Source organism: Equus caballus, chromosome 30, assembly GCF_041296265.1.
Source record: "Equus caballus isolate H_3958 breed thoroughbred chromosome 30, TB-T2T, whole genome shotgun sequence".
Classification (NCBI taxonomy): domain Eukaryota; kingdom Metazoa; phylum Chordata; class Mammalia; order Perissodactyla; family Equidae; genus Equus; species Equus caballus.
The window spans coordinates 17705946-17727390 of NC_091713.1; the positions used below are offsets into that span (position 1 = coordinate 17705946).

Below are 21445 nucleotides of genomic sequence, written 5' to 3' on the forward strand. Positions count from 1 at the left end.
ACCAAAAATATCCTGAGTGGCTATTTTCTTTGCTTAGCTGAGAATAAAACTAAAAGTCCCTCGATGTATTAAACCCCCACAGTAACCCTTCAAAGCAGGCAGGTGTTACAGAAAAAGAAACTGACGTTCAGAGGAGTAAAGAGCTCTGCGTGGGTTCAGAACAGGCCAGTGACACGAACAAGCAGGGGAGAGGGGAGAGGAGGCAGAACGACCTACTGGTAGTCAGCTTTCTTTTCGGAAAAGACCCGGATGCAGAAGTCTCCGTCCTTGTTGGGTTCGAAGGTGGACGGCACGATAATGTACTCCCCCGGGGGCAACTTGAAGCGGTTAAGCACCTCCCGGAGGTTGATGAAGGTGTCTGACCGCTCCCTGGCTCGGTGCGTCAGGAAGAAGTTCTTGCTGAGATGGATGTTGGTCTGTCCAAGTAACTGATGAGTAAACAGAAACAAGTGGGAGTAGAGAGTGGAGGGGCTCCCAATCTGGGTCATTTCCACTCATTGAAATAAAAGGATCGCAGCGACAACGTCTGGATCACTTTACAGAAAAAGCAAACTTTCTACCGAAAACAAGGAACACCCACTGAGGATGTAAGAGGCACAGGCAACAGGGGACCCCATATTCACTCAACTTCGCTTGCAGAGAGGCCCCATCTGTCCCCATGGAGGTCCTGGGCCCTCCTCTAAGCGACTCTCAGGGATGTCTGGAGTGTGTGCACACGGCAGGAATCAGCTAGTTATGTGGCGGACCCACTAATAGAAGCAAAGAGGAGCAGGGCGGAGAAGGGGGCCCAGCTTCTAAATAGGTGCGGTCAGTCTGAAAAGTCCAGCATGCCACCAATGGCATTGCCAGGCTCTGACAGAAGTTATTGCTGGGGGCCGGAGCGCCCTGAGTGTCCCCTGGAGTAACTGTGGCCCTTACAGACACACACCGCTATGGATCAGTTATTGCACTAACTGGGCTTGGGCTGGCAGTCTGTGCCTTTTCCTTGTTGGCGAACCTGAGCCCCCAGGGATGGGGCTGACGCATGCCAGACGTACCTCCTCCGGAACCTGCGAAGAGAAAGGAGAGCCTGCTTAATTTAGATTCTGGGAGAGCTGCATCTGGAAATGCCATCACTGGCACTGTCTCCTTTGCCACCCTCTTTCTCTGTAGCTTGAGCAATATTAACCAAGTCAACATACTAATTATTTTCCAAGGAACTCAAAGCATCCCCACATTGAAAAAAAAATCATCTTATGACCCAATAATGTGAATGAACCCTTAAGCACCATTCCTATTATTGAGCATGAAACCCAGGCTCAGAGCTGTGAAGTGACTTATCTAAGGTCACCCAGCCAGCTGTGGCAATGCCCACACTCCACCTCCCACCCAGGACAAGCAGGGCCGCGCCCCAGGAGGAGGCAGAATGGCGAGATGCGTCACTCTGGGGTAGGAGCCAGCAGGCGTCAGTTCCAGGCTTGTGGGCCACATCCTGTCTTTCCTTGGAGAAGTCACTTCCCCTCTCTGGCCTCAGTTTCTTAATCTCTAAAATGGGACCAAATGATCACCCAGGCCCTTCCCCAGCTCTGAAAGCCCACGAGGTGGTGGGGTGGGGGTGGGTTATGTCACAATCAGTTTACAGTTTCCTTAGAGTTCTTTTGAGATCTGAAGTCCTCAGCTCCCATTTCAGAGACTGAGGGGCTAGGAATTGTCTGCATTTTTAGAGCTGATGGTGTTTCCCTACTCCACTTCTTGGTGAGTGAACAGGCAGATCAGTGTCCCATCGGGGGTGGCCATGTTGCCAGAGACGACAGCACAGACAGCCGTCTCCTGACACCCTGTCTGACTCCTACCCGTGGTGCGCCGGGAAACGGGCTCTCGGGGGAGGGTGGGAGCCCCGATTCATAGTATTTGCTAATTTCCAAGGTGTAACTACTCCCCCCTCCACCACAGCCACTTTCAGGCTGCCGGTGTGACCTCACCGAAAGTGGGGCTGGGAAAAGAGGGGCACTCAGCTTTGGGGGGCTGGCTCCAGCACATCGCTGGGCTCAACCCATCAAACCAAAGTGCACCCCACTTCAGCTGCCTGGAGTCTTCTTTGCTCCCCTCTTCTCCCCCTGCTGACCCAGGGCTGGGAGCAGCTCTGTTCTATGCTGCAGAAAGGAGTGGGAAGGTCCAGGGACCAGCATGTTGGGTCAGTTCTCGCCTCCCCAGCCCCAGAGGGGCAGAGGAGGCAATAATGTGGCTGCCTCCTGACTGCGGCCATGCTGGGCTGTTCTTTAATTTGGTATGGAAAGACAGAGGGACGTGCGGGCAGTCAGAGGGCCTGGGTGGGGAGCATAATGACCAATTATTCCCCTGTCCTGAGCTCTCCACTTCCCAGGCCATCCACTGCTGGGCTCTGACCAGCTGGACCATTGGCTTGGTGGCTGCCCTCACAGCATTTCCTGGTGGAGTCCCGTAAGTTCTGTCCTCAGCTTAAGCCTTCTCTGGTCTTTGGAGTGGGTGGGCCCACCAGAGCGCCAGGCCTGGGGGATGTAAGAAGGGCCATGGAGGCCGTTTGAAAGAGAGGAATCACCAGGAAGCCGGCTGTGGGGGGAGCTTCCTGGTGACACAGGGACCTCCCAGCGAGTCGTCTAAGACTGGCCAGGCCCGTGGCTTTGCTTTTCCTTGGCCAAGCTCCCTGACCGGGGTCCCATCTCTAGTTCTGCTTCTGGGCTTGGCCTTCCTGGCGGGGGCTGGGATGAGCAGAGGAGGAAGGGCAGGTGGGAGCTCCACCCGTCCCGCCCACACCTCGTAGATGCCAAAGCCAATGGTGTGCATGTCCTCGCCCATCTTCCTCTGCCGCCGCCGGTGCTTCTGGATGAGGCCCACCAGGAAGGTGCAGCCACTCTCCCCATCATCCTGGTCCTCGTCCTCCTCCTCCAGCTTGATCACGTACTGCGGGTTCATCCAGAAAGTATCTGTGGCCAGAGAGGGGCTGGGGTCAGTAGCCCAGGACACAGGGGCCCTGCCCTGAGCAGGTGTGCATGGGGGAGGAGGCGCTCTGAGGTGGGGCCTGGTCTCCCGGGAGGGATGCTACTGGGAGAGGGATGGAGATGAGGGAGACGGCGGGGCAGAAGGACCAGAGTCCAGACCCCGTCAGGGTGGGAATGGACGCTGGTGGGCCGTGGAGATAGGACGGCCCACACTTGCCTGAACCTCACGGGGACCTGAATTAGAAGCTTCCCCTTGCTGCTCTCCCACTCGCCCGCAGGCTGGCTGGTCTTGGGGATCGGTCTGTCACCTGGAACAGCGTGGCTGGAGCTGGGCCTCCCTCCCGGAGCCTTCCCCTCACCAGGCACTAACGTGGAGGTCAGACACTCACCCGGCTGAGCCTCGGGGACCGGCTCCTGCACCCCCTCAGTGAACCCAGAGCCAGGGACAGCCTGTGCACAGTTTCAGCCTCTCGTCCTGTGTCCCTTGTCCTCCTGGGTCTGTCCCCTGGCCCACTCCCACGATGTTTCTGCCCTGCCCACTTCCAAAACCCATTTACAGGAAGGACCTGAGGTTCGCTCATGTTTAAGGATAGTTATGTCACTTGTCTTCCCTTACCTAATGGGATAAAACTCTAACTGTGGAAATAAAGGCGTCATCTCGAGCAGGCGTGGGTGAACTATGGCTCTGTGGGCTGCTAGTTGCCTGTTTTTGCAAATCAAGTTTTACTGGCACACAGCCACGTCCATTCCTTTAGGTACGGCGGCCTCTGGGCTATGGCAGGGGAGTTGAGTGGTTGCCATAGAGATGGAATGGTCCACAAAGCCAAAAGTATTTGCACTCTGGCCCTTTAGGGAGTTTGCTGATCCCTGACCTAGTGGGTAGGAGAGAGATTTTTGTCTGGGGCAGAGGGCCTTGCCAGCACCTCTGGAACTGCCACTTGGTGGCTGCACCCTTGGGGCAAAGGATTAAAAGCACCAGAGCTAGAGGTCAGTCACCTAATCCAGGCTGACTGCTTGCTCTGTGGCCCAGGTATGCCACTCGGAGCCTCAGCCTGCTCATCTGTAACAGACCATCAGCATATGACTGCGACATGCCACCACAGCTCTTAAACACTGACTCCACAGTCAGATGGCCTGGGTTCAAATCCTGGAAAGCTGTGCAGCTTTGGGCAAGTCACTTAACCTCTCCAGGCCTCAGTCCCCTCACCTTAAAGAGAGATGATAATGAACTACCTGCCTCAGAAATTTGTTGCAAAGATTAAATAGAATTATATATATACATGTATCATTTGTCCTCTCTCTCTGCCCAGTGTGTGTTCCATAATTGGCAGATGTCATCATGATTAGCAATTTCTCGGGGGGAGAAGGGAGGGGAGGACTGGGTCCTCATGGCAGAAAAGCCCCAGGGAATCAACGAAGGATGGACCAGAGGAGAAACCCTCACTCATCTGGACAGGGCCCAGTCCACATCTGCTAAAGGAATCGACTGAGAGGGCTGCTGGGCACAACCAGGGCCTGCGTCCGCGGAGGCCCAGTGGGTGAGGTTCCCTCGCATGGCGAGGCTGCTAGGGCTGAGGGTGGGTAAAGCAGCCCATGGGCCTGAATTGGGATTGAGCGCGGCCTCAGTGGCTGTGGCGGAGGGCCACGATACTGGGAATCTAGGGCCAGGAGAAGATGTCACAGAAATAGCCAGTCTTGGGTTCTGCCTGAGTAGGGAGGCAAGTGAGTGCAAGGTGATGGGGCCGAGAGAACAGAGATGGGTATTGAGACGGAGACTCAGGGAGAAGGGGAGGGTTGGGGAGCAGAGGCTGCCAGGCTGGGTGTGGCACAGCAGGTGCGGGGAGGGGGCCGTGGCCTCTGCAGCCCCGTGTGGCAGTGGGCCTTACTTGGGTAGTTCCTGCAGCCTCCTGCCGTGGAGCCCCGCCGCCAGTTCCCGTCCATCTTGGAGAGTTTCCACTTCTTGTAGGAATCGCTGGTGAGGGTGTCGGGGGTCAGGTTGCAGATCTCCAGGCGAGAGTAGTGCCTCAGGAAGTCGCTGAAGGACATCCTGGCGGAAGCAGGGACGCAGGCATCCAGGTTACAAGAGGCCCCACTGAGAAGCCTGGACCTTCTGCCCAAGGCCAGACTAGGAGCCAGTCAAGGCCACGCAGAGCGGCCTGGAGAGAGCACCTCGGGGCCCAATGGCCACCAGGTCCACAACCAGAAGGTGCGAATTCCAGGCCTGGAGGTGCCACTTTCTGGTGACTTTGAGCTAGTTACTCTCTGTGAAGCTGCTCGCTTTTAAACCCCGTTGTTGAGAGGTACAAATTATGGAGGTTTAAGAATTTTTGTTGAGGGTCTTACAGTGAATTTAAAACAATGACAAAACCAGGACCCCAAGCCCCTGTGCCCTCCACGTGATAATATCGCTAGTTTCCTGGTCAAGATCACTGGGGAAGACACCTCTTTCCCGGAAGCCTCGAGCAATCTTACCAGAACTCTCCGTCTTCATGCCGTCTCGTCAGCCTTTCCCTCACCTCTGGGTCGACAGTGTTCCAGTTTGGGCAGCTGGAAAACCAAGGCATGGGAAAGGCATTAGAAATCATGAGTTTTGCCCAAGGCTCCCCAAAGCTGAGGAGCAGGGGCACATTCTCTCCTCTCTGAGAGCCCAGACCCCAGTAAGTAACACACACGTGGCTAAGAGTGGCAGGAGAGCAAGGTAAGAAGATGCTTTATCCTGGAAGATGGTGGCAAGGAAGAGTCCAGAAAATGGACCCAGCCCATCAGAGGGAGATGACATAGCATCTGTGGCCCAATGAGATGGGGCCTGGCAGCTCTTTTTAGGGACAACTGAAGATGTGATGAGGAGTGGCTCATCTTGGCCTCTGCAGCGAACCTGGAGGCCCTGGCAGGTGTCTCTCTGCCGTGGTGGAGGTTGCCTGCAACAGGCCAAGAAAAAGCTGGAGGAACTGTAGGTGCTGGGCTGTGGGGGAGCAGGAGGAATAGCCCAAAGGCCCAAGGTCTAACAGGCCTGCCAGGAGTCCCGGAAATCAACAGAGGGGCTCCTCTCGGGCCTTAGGCACAGAGTTTACACCTTGGAAAAGAACAGCGCTTGGGGGAAGGTGGGGGTATTTTTTCCCCTGAGGGTCCAATAGCTGGGTGACTCTGAGCTAGGGAAGGTGATAAAGGAATGAGCATCATCCCAGGAGCCCTGGGCCTTGTACAGAGGCACCCAGCCTGCTGCGCGGTGCTGGGGAGTCTTGGGGGACCACCTGCCCCGTGGGCCTGTGCTTGTGGCTCTTCATCCCTCAGCGCAGCCTCCAGGCCTTCCTCTCTCTTCATTTCCCCAGAGCCCCCCAGGAGAATGCAGCCCCCGCCCTCAGCCTGCGCCCTCCTCACTTGTCATTCCACCTCCCGGTCCACTCCACTTCTCCCCAGGGATTTCGGATGCGGATCAGCTTCTGCAGGCTTCCACTGCTTTCAACCTGTGGGAGGATTACATGAGGAGAAGAGGGAGATGGTGAGCGTAAGCCAGGCCCAGGGGTTCCTGGGCCCAAAGCCCCCTTCGCCATGAGCCATGGGGGGTTGAGTCCATGTTATAAGGGGGTCACGAACAGGAGAAGGGCTTGACCCCCAGAAATCTCGCTGCTGCCCAGCTTTGACAGCTCCCAGGATCTGGCCTTTGGAGGACCCAGGCTCTTCAAGCTCTGTCCTGAGCCCGAGGCACACATGCACTTATTCTAGACTCTGCACTGGCGCTTGACCTCTGAACCTCAGTCTAAGAGACTATAATAGGATGCACTTTTGTTCCAGGAGCTCAGGGAAGCTTCACCGCCTGTCAAATGAACACTGGTGATAACGAGCAAACACAGAGCATGAATCCTGGATGGGGGAGGGGGGTGCGATAAAGGATATTTTGGGGCAATTGGGAAAATGTAAATACAGACTATATATTAGATGACGTTATTGAATTAATGTTTATTTTCTTGGGCATGATGGTAGTACTGGGATTATGTAAGAAATGACAGGTCAGGACATCTGCAAATGGCTCTCAAATGGCTCAGAAAAAAAGTACACACGCTAAGAGAAACAAAACAGATGTGGCAAAATGTTAACACTGATTGAATCTATGAATGCTAGAGAAATAGCATTTGCGTTTATTACACTATTCTTTCAACTTTTCTGTAGACTTGACATTTCTCAAAATAAAAAGATGTGTGTATACGTGTGGGAGAATAAAACAAAAATTCAAAGTAAAAAAAAAAAAAAAACAACAACAAAACACTGGACATGTCAGAAGACCTGGGGTCTAGTCTGAGTTTCGTACTTAACAGTGAACTTGGACTGCTAATATTTATAATGATAATAGTAACAGCAGCAAGGACAGCTACATACTTAGATACAATGTCTCAGGCACGGTCTGAGCACCTTGCATATGTTAACCTGTCTGAATCACCAGAACAACCTCACAGTGGATATTATTATTATTTCTACTTTAAAGATGAGGAAACCAAGGGGCAGAGAGGTTAAATAACTTGCTCAGAGTCAGATTTGAACACTAATTTTGGGCGCCAATACGTTTGTGACATCAAATGTGAAAGCATTTTAAACAGTCTAAAACACTCCACAGATGATGCAAAGTATCGTTTTATTATTTCTAGCTGGTCTCGAAGAGGAAGGCAATTCTAAAACTAAGGAGAAGCAGGGCGCGCGCCTGGCGGGGGGCCCCCGCGGCCACCAGGGGGCAGCGCGCGCCAGCGGCCGAGGCTCCGGAAGGGACAGGGGCTGAGTCCCGTCTGAGCCTCAGGAATGCAGGACTGTTTAGAAACTGCTGTGGAAACCCGGGGCCCCGCCCTGGGCAGGCACAGGCAAAAATAGGCTTTTGGTCATCGTGTCAGGGAGAGAAATCCCCGCCGGCGTTACCTCCTCGGCGCCGGTGACCGAGTACGCGTGCCCCTTCACCAGCTTCTGGAAGGTGATGGCCTCCGAGTCTGCAGCGCTGGTGATCTGCAAAGATGGGAAGAATCAGTCCAGCTGCTGCATCCTGCCTCCCTCCCTCCCTCCCTCTCTCCCCAGCTCACTCTGGCCCCACAACAAATGCCACCAATGCCGGAGCCCAGCCGGGACCCAGGGCGTGCCACTGCAGGGGCCTTGGCCTGGCGGGGAGGGCGCAGAGCTGGGCTTTCCCACCTGGAGGACCCCCGCTGCTGCTGCCAGAGGCCGAACCGCCATTTACAACCAGAGAAAAGTGGAAATGCAACCCTCCCTCACCCGGGAGAGTGAGCGCTGGCATTAACGTGTGCATGGTGCATTCACACAGTTCTGCAGGCTGACGAGGGCGGACCGGCACGCCATTTCCCTCTCTGCGGGGCACCTGGGCTCAGGACAGACGCTAAACGGCATCATCGGGGGGCCCAGATGCGCTGAGTCCCCTCGTGCTCCATGGTCTGGCCCAGCCCGGCTGACGGTTTACACTGCTCAGAATTTGCTCCTGTTCTGTTAGAACTTCCTCAAAGTCACTCCTTTCTCCCATCTATTCTGATGAAGGCTGTTATTTCTGTCTTGGTAATCGGGAAGAAGGGCTGTGAGTAGAAAGAGTCTTTTGCTTCAACATGGTCTGCAGAAAAAGTCTGGGAATCCCTGCCCGGAGGCAGAGGGAGATTTTGGCCCCAAGAGCCAGCTTCTTATCTCCATCCCACAGGGACCAGGTCCCGATAGGCTAGGGCTCAAGAGCAGCATGGCCTTTGCCTGGAGGCTCCTTGGGGACAGAACATCGTGCCCACTTCCCTTCCCCTGATGAGGTTTGCCAGCAAGGCCAGTATGAGGAAATGGTTCCTTCCTGTGCCTTCTGAAGTCTTCCCACCAGCCCATTAACCCTGCAACAGTGAAGGAGAAGGCTCTTGGGCTCCAGGCACAGGCCCTGCCCATGAGGGAAGCATCTGGAGCAGTCTTCCCTCAGGACCAGCAAAGGGTAGGGGGCTCTCAGGGAACCCATGGTCTCAGGTGGTGATTCACAAGAGGCTGAGGATGGGAAGTGGATTGGAGAGGGAAGGGCTGGAGGCACCATCAACCCCATCAGTTATACCCCAGACAGGCTGACTGTTGCCTTGCAACCCCTGGGTTCAAGGTAATAACGCAATATGGTGGACAAGGGATGGGTTAATGGGTTGCCATGGGCACCACTGGAGGCTCATTTGAGCTAGGGCAGACAGGGGTGGTGGGGTTGGGGAGAGAGGCCTGGACTTACATCAATGGAGCAGCCAAGGAGAGAGCCTTTCTGCAGAGCCTTCTGGATGATCTTGAACAGGTTGGAAGGGGCCTTCCTCAACTCGTACCACTCAGCGATGCCTCCGGTGAAGTCCTCGAAGCCCTCGGTGGTGGCGCCCCCCGAGAGTGCCTCATAACACCCATTGATCCTACAGGAGGGAACAGATGCTGCTGCCACCTGGTGCTGATGCTCCTGCCTCTCCAAATGTCCCCTCTGCTCAGATTCTCCTTGGCTTTTTCTCCATCTCGTGGTGCCCACGAGGGCAAGTTAGCATCTCCATGGTTACCATTTCCCTAGTACTTTGTGAAATGTGTTGAAAATCTCATAGAACCTTAGGGTTGGAAGGACCTAGGAGACTATTTGGTCCAATCTCTCGTATTGATTCTCCCTACATCCTCACAGGAAAGGGGAGGTTTGCTAGTTAGCTGTGTGGCATTTAGAGCTTTAAAAAAGATAATTCAATAATGAGAGCAGTTCCCTGCATCGTAGGCACTGTGTTGGGGGGCTAATTGCTCCTCACTGCCAGTGTGGGCCTCCTGTGGCTTCTCTAACTACTGTTTGAGCATGTGACCTAGAAGCGGGTCTCAGACCCCAGATTCCCACAGCTGGGTTGTGAACCCCTGCCGGCCTCCCTGGAAGGGGCTGTAAGGAACAGAAGTCCCCTGACGCCTTAGAGCTGGTCACTTTAATGGAGGGGTCCCAGATGCACGGCCAGGACGAGGCCATTCTGGAGAGGGGCTGCCATGGGCCTTCCTGCTGAGAACGGGCACTGCTAGGTGCCGGACAAGCTTGATTCTGGGCCACCTGGGTGGGTCACAGCTGGGAGGAGTATGGGAAACCATTTCTAATCAGAGACACCATAGATTCTGGGCAAATTTCCATACCTCCGCAATGGATAGTTTTGCCCACTGGCAAAAACTCTTTGCTGTATTTAGCCGACAAAAATGTAACATGACCTGCCAAGGACCTGCCAAGGAAGTAGAGGGCCTTCTCGAGGCCAGCACACTCAGTACCCTAACTTGTTCCTGTGCTTTTGGTTAAAAATGGCAATAGCTGTCATTTATCAGTGCCGAATGTGGCCAGGTACCACATTATGCATGCATTATCTCCTTGAATTGGGAGCCGAGTTTTGGCCAAAGTGGTCCTTGTATAGAATAGAACTTCCACTCAACGTAGTCCTTGAATAGTTCCTGTTTTTCCAGAATCCAGGGCAGCTGGGGGCAGGCAGCCCGAGGGAAGGGCACAGTCACTTACTTGGCGTACGCCTTCTCCAGCAGGGCGCTCCAGAACTCGCTGCCCTCTGCTGAGTGCACGAAGAGCAGCTCCCCGTCCTTGGTGGGCAGCCTGTCGTCCACCACCACCTCCACCCACTCGCCGTACTGCCAGAACTGCGGGACAGGGGAGGGAGGGGGGGGGCTGGAGGGGGAGCTGGCAGCAGCATGGGGACCCCGAGCCTAAGTTGCATCAGGCTCCCTCCTGCCCTTTTCCCCTATCAAACCATTTATTTGGGGTCAGCTGAGCATGAAGTGCTTGGTGTAGGTTTCATGAGCCCACCCTGGGAGATGTTCCTCCCAACTCTCCTCCTGCAGGCAAATCCTCGGACAGAAGCACTCGGACAGAAGCGCTTGTCCTTCCCTCCAAATCCACACCCACCTCTCGAGCATCCTGCCCTGCACTTTATGCTTTCCAACATTATTTCTCATTCACCAGTATAAAAGGAGGAGAGTGAAGAATAGCTTAATGTTTTGCCTCTGACCTCAAATAAACTTTTTGTTAAAACTTGGAAATTACTTCCTAAGCACTGTGTTCTACTTCCCTCCTTGCACATCCCAAGAGGCCCCCACTGCCATTTTCAAGAGTTCCTGTGTCAGAGGCAGGCCAGGGAGCTTCCTGCTGTCTCTCAGTGTCCTGGAGAACAGCACTGGTCATAGGAGTCTGCAACACTGGGGACTGATGAACTCAGCCAAGCCAGGGGACCTGTTCCTAGCCCCCAGGACCTGTTCCTAGCTTCCAGAATCTGTTCCTAGCTTCTAAGACCTGCTCCTAGCCCCCAGGATCTGTTCCTAGCCCCCAGGACCTGTTCCTAGCTTCCAGAATCTGTTCCTAGCTTCTAGGACCTACTCCTAGACCCCAGGACCTGTTCCTAGCCCCAAGGTCCTGTTCCTAGCTCCCAGGACCTGTTCCTAGCCCCCAGGACCTGCTCCTAGCCCCCAGGACCTGTCCCTAGCCCCAAGGACCTGCTCCTAGCCCCCAGGACCTGTTCCTAGCTTCCAAGACCTGTTCCTAGCTTCCAGAATCTGTTCCTAGTCCCCAGGACCTGCTCCTAGCCCCCAGGACCTGCTCCTAGCCCCCAGGACCTGCTCCTAGCTTCCAGGACCTGTTCCTAGCCCCCAGGACCTGTTGAGGAGAAGCTTGAGCCAGCCATTAAGTTACCTGGAAGTGGAAGATGCCTGCATAGTTCTCCTGGAAGCTCTGGTTTAGGGGGACCACTCGAGCCAGGATTTCTTCATTCAAAGTGAGAGAGGCAATGGCTGCCAGCAGCCAGCAGTCACCTGTGAACACAGAGCCGGGAGCTCTCATCAGAGAATTATGCCGAGAGGACATCAGATATGTTGTCGCTGCCTCTGGGAGCCTGAAGCCTAAGGCGAGCCATGCAGATACAGAGCCAGGTTTCAGACGGTCCTCTTGTGGGGGTAGGTGGGAGGGTCAGGGCGATGCTTTGAGGGGAATGCTGAGGGAGAAAGTTTTTGTTGTGAGTATTTGGATGAGATGGGAGCAGTTATTCCTTGAAAGACCAGAACTCTGTGATGGCTGGACTGTGTCCTCATAGCCTGGCCCCGTGCCTGGCATACTGGAGGCACTCAGCTGAGAGCATCTGCAGATGGTGAGTCCAGCTCGGCAGCAGAGGCTTCTGAGAACACAGGCTTTAAAGGTGCGTTTGAGTGAGAGGAAGGAAACGTGGCGATAAATGGAAGTGGTCGAATGTTGTGGATCTCCTCCCGGGGAGAAGGGTGCAGAGGCAAGGGCAGAAAGCAGCAGGCAGTCCAATGGCAGGAAGGTCTGAGAGATGCAAACCAAGAGCCAGGAGTCAGAGGAGCAGGTGCATGGGGCTGGGCTGTGTCCCGAGGATGGGCGAGGACACACACACACAGGTCCCTTCTGGGATGTGAGTGGGCACCATGTAGTGGGGGATGAGGATGGGGACATCAGATGGGCCGCTGGTCAGTTAGCCTGGCTCCTCCCTGAGCCTCCAACACCCTTCTCCGTGACACGTGGATAACTGTGTGAGCACGTGTGTAAAGCACGCACACCCATCTGGCACCGGTGGTAGATGCTCAGCATGGCAAGCACCAAGACCATTCCATGTGGGTAGAAGCGAGCTGGTGCCAGCAACAGCACAAGATGGTTTGTGGGTGGGGGTCACGTTTACCACCAAATGAGGAGACTCGACTGAGGGGGGTCTGGAAAGAGGATGAGGAAGTTCACTCCATTCGTAAGGAATGTGCCCTTTCCAACAATTTCCCATGACAATAATAGGAAATAGCCTCAGATGAGTTTAACTGTTGGATTTATTTTTACCAATTGGCAGGTCTGTTAAAAATGTTACTGAAGTCCACCGAGTTCTTTGCATTCTGGTCAATAGTTCTTGAACTAGATTGTCCTGTAACATTTAGAAATGATGCTTATAGCTCCTTACATATGCCAGTGACAGCTTGGTAATAAGTGGAGACACATCCCTCCCCAATTAGTCAGGAAGTTAAACAAACCCTGTGGCTCCTTCCATTGGGTGGGTGCTGTGGGTTCACCTGTAGTTTTCCACTGAGCAGCCTTTTGCCCTCCTCCTGGTGACACCGACGTCCCTCTGAGAAACCAGCCCCTCTGCATTCACAATCTGTGGTTTCAGTGGTGGTGACCCTGTCCCCAGTTCCCAGAGGTGGGGCTGTGGCAATCCAGGCATCGGATTCCCCTGGCTTCAGTGGTTGGCTTGGGGAATGCACTGTGACCCAGCCAGAGCCGATGAGGTGCCATGAGACCTTTCCTGGGGCTTTGGCGAGGGTGGAAGTGGCCCTTTTCTACTGCATTGACTCTACAATGATGGATGGTCTGCTGCTGCTGAAGCCATCTTGCTTCTTTGGGAGGAACAGCCTGTCTGAGAATGGAGCCAACTCAGGGGAAAATGGGGGCTGGGAGATGGAGAGAGAGAAACTATGACTTGGTGTCATCACTTGAGTCCCTGAATCAAGCCGTACCTGAAGCCAGACCTGCCTTGGACTTCTCACTGATAACTTGCCTGTTTCCTTACCCATTATGCAGGACTACAAGGGCCTGCAGTAGCTAGGGGAACTTGGGCAATAGCCATTATTTATTGAGCCCTTCCTATGTGCCAGCGCTGTTCTAAGGGCTTCGCATTCATTATCTTGTTTATTTCTCACAACAGCTCTATGAGGATGGCACTATTACCATCTCCATGTTAAAGCTGAGGATAACAAGGCTTGGGTGGTTAAGTGCGCCACCAACAGTACAAGTTAAGAGTTTAAAAGGTGTGGTGTTGGGGCCAGCCCAGTGGCACAGTGGTTAAGTTCAGGCACTCTGCTTCGGCGGCCTGGAGTTTGTGGGTTTGGATCCTGGGTGTGGACCTAGCACCACTCATCAGCCCCGCTGTGGCAGCGTCCCACATAAAGTAGAGGAAGGTTGGCACGGACGTTAGCTAGTGACAATCTTCCTCAAGCAAAAAGAGGAAGATTGGCAACAGCTGTTAGCTCAGGGCTAATCTTCCTCTCACACACACGCACACAAAAGGTGTGGTGCTTGTGTCAGATCTCAGAGACAACCTTTTGGGTCAACTAGGCCTTTCTATAAAACAAACTCGAGACTCTGGGACATGCTAAGAATAAGGAGCTCGCAGAGAAACTTGGCAGTGAGAGTTTCAGGTCTGGCGGTGGGGAAGCAGCCGACAAGCCCCTGACTGGAGGGATGGAAAGTCCTGCTTTTCAATCACTCCTCTTCCTGTAGCCCCAGGTCTTCTCATGACTTCAGTCCTTCTTCGGGATTCTTATTTTTCTTGAGCTTATTTAAGATTTTCTGGGAATCTTGCAAAATGCTTGGATTTGGGTTCATGGATACACAGAGGCAGAAAGGCTGGAGGACAAAGTGGGCCCAAGCGTAGGGATTCCAGCGACGAAAGTCCTGAAGCCGGTTACCCCACAGGCGCCATGGAGCTCCCAGCAAAGCTCTGAGCATCCTCAGAAGAGCTGCGTGGGTCTGTCCCACTGGGGAGTGGCCAGCTTAACACCCTCCTTGTTCCAAGAGTCGATGCTTTTACATAATGCACGTGTGTAGGCACCACACAAGCGTGTGTCTGCTGGTCACTTGCTTCTGTAGTCTCAGAGGTCACAGCTGACTGTGCCGCTATTCATGGGACAATGACTGAAGGCAGGGAGGACTGGCTTCAGGTAGAAGCAGGCTATTTTGTCGCGGCTCCGACATCTAGGTCAGTGCTGACTGCACACCTATCTCAGATTACCGCTCACCACCAGACTGGCGTGCTCTTGCCACATCCCAGAAATCAGTGGCTGTGCTTTGTGGCTTCGTTTTCCTCCTGCATGCCTCAGAAGCATTTCTCCTGGTCACCCCATGTTGGGAGCAAGGCCCCCTCTCCACCTGCCCTTTGGAGAGAATTACTTTTTTCATCCCTGGTTTTCCAATCTGACTTGTTGCCTCTGAAAGAATTCACAATCCTAGAATGTTTCCTAGATGATGACACTGTGGCTTTAAGAGATTAAGTGACTTGCTTGAGGTCACATGTCCTGGAAGGGGCAGTGTGGGGACCAGAACCTGGACTCTCCACTTCCGGTCTATGCTCTTTCCACCAGCAAGAATTAAAAAAACCTAACAGGTAGCTAGCATTTTGTATAATATTTTGCAGTTCATAAAGAGCATGTTACACATTTTATTTGATCCTTGCAGAAGTTTCATGAGATGATTACCCTTATTATTATCATCTTTTGGGGATGAAGAAATGGAAGCTCAGGAAGTCTATCTACTAGATCACGGGCAGGTTTCGCACGCAAATCCTCTGAATCCAAATCCTGGGTTTTGTTTAAAAACCATGCCTTGCTAGAGATTTCTTTCAGCTAAGAGTGTCTGATTCCTTTGACAAAGGAGAGACCCCACTAGGAATATCTAATGCAATTCAAATTTAAAACTAAGGGGTAACAAGCTGGCAGCTTCCTTAAATCCTATATTGTATTTTAATACCCTAATACCCATTGGCTCATGAAATGTTCAAACATGTCACCATTCAACATAATATAACTCACTAAGGCAACAGAAGGATGACCTGTCATTGCACAGCCAAGACCACAGCACTAAGATCACAGCAAAATCAAGAGGAAACTAGAGTTGGACGCATTTTACAGTCAAAGATTTGAAAAGTCTTTCATCGGTTCTCCAAATCCTGCAGTTGCCGGAGACTTAGAGGCCACTAGAAGAACGTCTTGATTTCTCATACGATGGAAGCATTTAAAATCCTATTTTATGCTTCTGATTACTTAACTCTCTCCCTCACCCCAAGCAGCAAAATGTTGTGTTTTTTTTTTGCTGAGGAAGATTCGCTCTGAGCTAACATCTGTTGCCAATCCTCCTCTTTTTGCTTAAGGAAGATTGTCCCTGAGCTAACATCCAAGCTAATCTTCCTCTATTTTGTATGTGGGATGCCTCCACAGCATGGCTGACAAGTGGTGTAGGTCCATGCCCAGGAAACGAACCTGCAAACCCGGGCCACTGAAACAGAGTGCACTGAACTTAACCACTAGACCATGGGCTTGGCCCCAAAATATTCTTAATTATGTTGGGAAGTTCCCAGACGCAGCCCATTTCTTTTATTTATGCAATATCTGCTCATATAAACTTTCTCAGCGACCAGATCTGAACAATGATTATGGTAGTTTACATCCATGGAGACTTACTATGTGCCAGGCCCCTAAATGCTTTACCTGTCTCATTGAGTTAGTGCATTTCACTGTCACAAAACAATTCAAGGTAGGAAGTGACACTGTCACTGTCACAATTCAGTTCCTTGTCATGGTTGAGGAAACTGAGGTCCAAGGTGGTTGGGCAGCTCACCCAAAGGTCCCAGCTCATGCGTGGCTGTCACATCTGCCTGGGCAAGCACGTGCTTTTAATATATAACTTAAATCATCTCCTTTGCAAATTGGTGTCAATTTCTATTTCACTTAATTCACAGGATATCGTCTTGGGGACTTTTGTCCTTTAGAGGTGACTCAATTATGTTTCAGTGTCTGGGCTGCACAGTGTTCTTTCACTGACTTCCTGCTCCCTCCACCTGGGTGGGCTGTATCCTCATGAGGATTTTCTCCCCACAAGGAAACCTGTTACACAGCCTCATCGGTTGTGGAGCCTCACTCAGTCCCACCCTTCCTGGCTGAAGGTTCAGATCCTCGGCTCTCCCCATCAAGGTCAGAATCTACCTTCCCTTCAATGATTTATGTTTTCATTAATTCTCCTCTGGACAATCTTGCAGGGACCTGCTCCTGGAGAGGGGACCTGGTTGGAGAAGTCACTGGAGTCTCCTCCCAGCAGAGCCCGTTTGGGTCAGTCACATCCTGGTCTAGATAAAACCAGGCTGGCTAGTTTAAGACAGGCTGGATGAACGGCTTAACTCTGAAGCTACAAACCGCTGGTGCCCTGGAGACCAGAGGAAGAAAGGAGAGTGAAGTTAGGCTATTTCTTCTTCCCTGGCTCCTTTGTGAGCTCGGCTTGAGCTGTGTCCCTTGACCGCAGGGCACGGCTCCTTCAACGTGGCATCTGTACACGACCCACTCCCAGTTCTAGAATCCTGACAACTGCCTCTGACTCACAGATCAGGGTCCTTTTCTGGAAGGGATTTGGTTATGCTTCCTCATTTGATGACGGAAGGCTGCCGACACAAGCTGTTAATCTCCAGCAGTATTCAAGACTTCTCTGACTGGTGTGGGCTATCCTTCATCAGCTGTTCACGCCTATAAACTCACTCCAAGGGCACAGTCCTGCCTGGAGAGGCTGAGGCAATCGTTACCTCATTTAAAAAGCGGCCCAGATTTTTGGCTAGAAAGATTCATCATCATAAAAATGCCACTTCCCTTTAAGTTAGTCTATAAATTTAATGCAATCCCAATAAAAGTAGTAAGAGGATTTTTTTAAAATTTAAAACTTAGCTGATTCTAAAGTTCATAAAGAAAAATTAAACATGAACAGTAGCCAGAAAAAAATCTAAAAGGGAAGGGAAGTCAGATATGAAAACATATATAAAGCTACAATAATTAAAATAGTACAGAACTTGTGCATGAGTATACAGATAGATAAATGGGATAGAATAGAAAGTCCAGAAATAGTTTCAAACATAGAAATTTAGAATTTAGAATTTAGAAAAGATAAATTATTCACAAATGGAATTGGAACAGCTGAGTAGCCATTTAGAAAAAAATCAAGTTATAGCTTATCTTGTCTCAGGGATAAATTCTAAATGGAATAATATTTTATATAAATGTAACATTATATATCATATATTTCAATATATTATACATTCGTATATAAATGATTAATCTAGCCATTTGTATTATTTGCATATTTATTGTTTATGTATTTATAGGATATATCCTTATTTTAATATATTTACATTATAACTTTTTAATATAATATTTCTATAAATCCATAAACATTCTAGAAGAGACAACAAGAGAATTCTACTATAATCTCTAAAAAATCCAAAGTGGTAATAGGTTATCGAATTGTAACTTGGAAGCCATAAAATCTTAAAATGATAAATTTAGGGGCTGGCCCCGTGGCCGAGTGGTTAAGTTCATGTGCTCCACTTTGGTGGCCCAAGGGTTTGCCAGTTCGGATCCTGGGCGTGGACGTGGCACCACTCATCAAGCCACGCTGAGGCTGCATCCCACATGCCACAACCAGAAGGACCCACAACTAAAAATATACAATTGTGTACCAGAGGGATTTGGGGAGAAAAAGGAAAAATAAAATCTTAAAAAAAAAATGATAAATTTAACTACATTAAAGTAAAAAAAAAAATCTACAGGGTAAAAAAAATCACAATAAGCAAAGTCAAACTAAAAAATAACAGAAAAAAAATCTGTCATCCAGATCCCAGACCAAAGGTTATATCTATAAGCTTTTTTAGTATATAAAGCAAAAGAAAAATGAGCTCAATAGAAAAATTGGCAAAGATATAAACAGAGTTAATAGAAGAAGCAAAAATTAATGTCTCAAACATATTACAAGGTACTCACCCTCACCATAAAAGAAACAGAAAGTAAAACTACAAAAAAAAAAAAAAAAAAACTACAGAAAAGTCATTTTTCACCTTGCAGACTGCAAAGATCAAAAGATGTGATCATCTGGAGAGGTTGTGGGGGAGTACAGGAGTCCCCCCTTCTTGGTGGTTTTGTTTTCTGTGGTTTCAGTTACCCTCAGTCAACTTGGATCCAAAAATATTAAATGGAAAATTCCAGAAATAAAGAATTCATAAGTTTTAAATTGCACATAGCGTGATGGAATCTTGTGCCAACCTGCTCTGCCTCATCCAGGATATGACTCATCCCTTTGTTTAGCACATCCAAGTTGAACGTACTCCTCGCCCGTTAGTCACTTAGTAGCCATCTGGATCAATAGTAATAGTAGTAATAATCATTGGACTTAGCAGTTGTCATCAGATTGACTGTCGTGGTATCACAGTGCTTGTGCTCAGGTAACCCTTACTTCACTTAATAATGGCCCCAAAGTGCAAGAGGAATGATGCTGGCAATTTGGATATGCCAAAGAAAAGCCAGAAAATGCTTCTTTTAAGTGAAAGGATGAAAGTTCTCGACTTAATAAGGAAAGAAAAAAAAACTGTATGCCGAGGTTGCTAAGATCTACCATACCTTTTATTACAGTATATCGTTATAATTGTTTTATTACTAATTATAATTGTTAATCACTCACTGTGTCTAGTTTATAAATTAAACTTTATCACAGGCATGTATGTACAGGAAAACGCATAGTATATATAGGGTTTGGTACTATCCACGGTTTCAGGCACCCACCGGGGGTCTGGGAACATCCCCCGTGGAGAAGGGGGGATCACTGTAAGCACTCTGGTAGCTCGTGGGTGGGCACAGAGATGGGTGCAGGCTCTACAAAGGCAATTTGATGCTATCATCAACGTGCCCCCGTAATTCCCTAGCTAGTCATCTGCCCTCAGACATCCTGACATGAGGAATGATGTAGGTATAAGGTTATTCACTGCAGCACTGGTTGTAACAGAAAGACTGGAAACAGGTTAAATGTCCTTCCATAGAGGGCTGGGAAACCAATTAGGGTCTCTCTCTACAATGAAACTCTGTGCAGCCATAAGAAGGAACAAAGACGTTCTGTTGAGACAGAATGATCTAAAAGATGTGTTAAATAAAACAAAGCAAGGTACAGAACACTATGTGTGATCAGCTCCAGAGCAAAAAACGGAGGAAGGAAATAGAAAAGTAAAAAATGGGGCAACGTTACAGTGGCCCCTCCTGTAATTCATATCTTCCTAATCTGAAGTTACTTTTGGATGATCTGTTATATATAAGAGCAATATGTATCCTTCTGTGTGCTTAAATTGTGGTTTTATTATCATAAACTCTAGCTTATTGCCCTCGATACATAATGGTTATGTCAGCACTTACAGCAAAAAAAATTAACGTTGATATCAGTTATTCTAAAATTATTATTTTTGGTAGAGGTCTGCCGTAATAATTGGTCTATATTCAGTAAGAACAAACAGGCAATCAATTCACTTATTCCTGTGTCCCCCAAAGTGTGTTCTGTAGAAACTAGTTCCTCAAGAATTAACAGATATTCCTTGAACAACACAAAAGGAAAACTACAGGCCAATATTGCTGATGAACATAGATGCAAAAATTCTCAACAAAATATTGGCAACCCGAATACAGCAATACATCAAAAAGATCATAGATCACGATCAAGTGGGATTTATTCCAGGGACACAGGGATGGTTCAACATCCACAAATCAATCAATGTGATACACCACATCAACAAAATGAGGAATAAAAACCAATGATCATCTCCACAAATGCAGAGAACGCATTTGACAAGATCCAACAGCCATTTATTTATTTATTAATTTTTTTTCTTTTTAAAGATTGGCAGCTGGGCTAACAACTGTTGCCAATCTTTTTTTTTCCCCTGCTTTATCTCCCCAACCTCCCACCCCCCGTACACAGTTGTATATCTTAGTTGCAGGTCCTTCTAGTTGTGGGATGTGGGACACTGCCTCAATGTGGCCTGACAAGAGGTGCCACGTCCGCGCCCAGGATCTGAACCCTGGGCCGCCGCAGCGGAGCGAGCGAACTTAACCACTCGGCCACGGAGCCGGCCCCTCAACAGCCATTTATGATAAAAATTATTAACAAAATGGGTATAGAAGGAAAGTACCTCAACATGATAAAGGCCATATATGACAAACCCACAGCCAACATCATACTCAATGGGGAAAAACTGAACACCATCACCCTGAGAACAGGAACAAGACAAGGTTGTTCTCTCTCACCACTCTTATTCAACATAGTACTGGAGGTTTTGGCCAAAGCCATTAGGCAAGAGAAAGGAATAAAAGGAATCCAAACAGGGAGTGAAGAAGTGAAACTCTCGCTGTTTGCAGACAACATGATCTTATAGATGGAAAACCCTAAAGAATCCATCGGAAAACTATGAGAAGTAATTAACAACTACAGTAAAGTTGCGGGGTACAAAATCAACTTACAAAAATCAGGTGCATTTCTGTACTCTAATAGCAAACTTACAGAAAGAGAACTCAAGAATACAATTCCATTTACAATCGCAACAAAAAGAATAAAGCACTAGGAGGAAATTTAACTAAGGAGGTGAAGAACTTATACAATGAAAACTATAAGACATTATTGAAAGAAATAGATGATGACATAAAGAAATGGAAAGAGATTCCATGCACCTGGATTGGAAGAATAAACATAGTTAAGATGTCCACACTACCCAAAGCAATCTACAGATTCAGTGCAATCCCAGTCAGAATCCCAATGACATTCTTCACGAAAATAGAGCAAAGAATCCTAAAATTCATATGGCGCAACAAAAGACCCTGAACTGCTAATGCAATACTGAGAAAACAAAGCTGGAGGCACAATCCCTGACTTCAAAATGTACTAC

The 21445-nt window shown here is 49.7% G+C and overlaps 1 protein-coding gene across 2 annotated transcripts in view; it reads right to left on the reverse strand.

The window, feature by feature from the left end:
- Positions 1-21445, reverse strand: part of CAPN2 (calpain 2) — a 59191-nt gene that overhangs the window by 12818 nt on the left and 24928 nt on the right. The window contains exons 3-12 of one of the 2 annotated variants that reach the window (XM_023632677.2): positions 11638-11756; positions 10459-10592; positions 9184-9352; positions 7860-7943; positions 6336-6421; positions 5430-5504; positions 4844-5004; positions 2773-2942; positions 1038-1049; positions 217-428 (exon numbers count right to left, since the gene is read on the reverse strand). In XM_023632677.2, the coding sequence (XP_023488445.2) occupies positions 217-428; positions 1038-1049; positions 2773-2942; positions 4844-5004; positions 5430-5504; positions 6336-6421; positions 7860-7943; positions 9184-9352; positions 10459-10592; positions 11638-11756 (1222 nt within the window). Of the gene's footprint in view, positions 1-216; positions 429-1037; positions 1050-2757; positions 2943-4843; positions 5005-5429; positions 5505-6335; positions 6422-7859; positions 7944-9183; positions 9353-10458; positions 10593-11637; positions 11757-21445 lie in introns of both variants that reach the window. The other variant, XM_070256022.1, reaches the window with a different exon arrangement.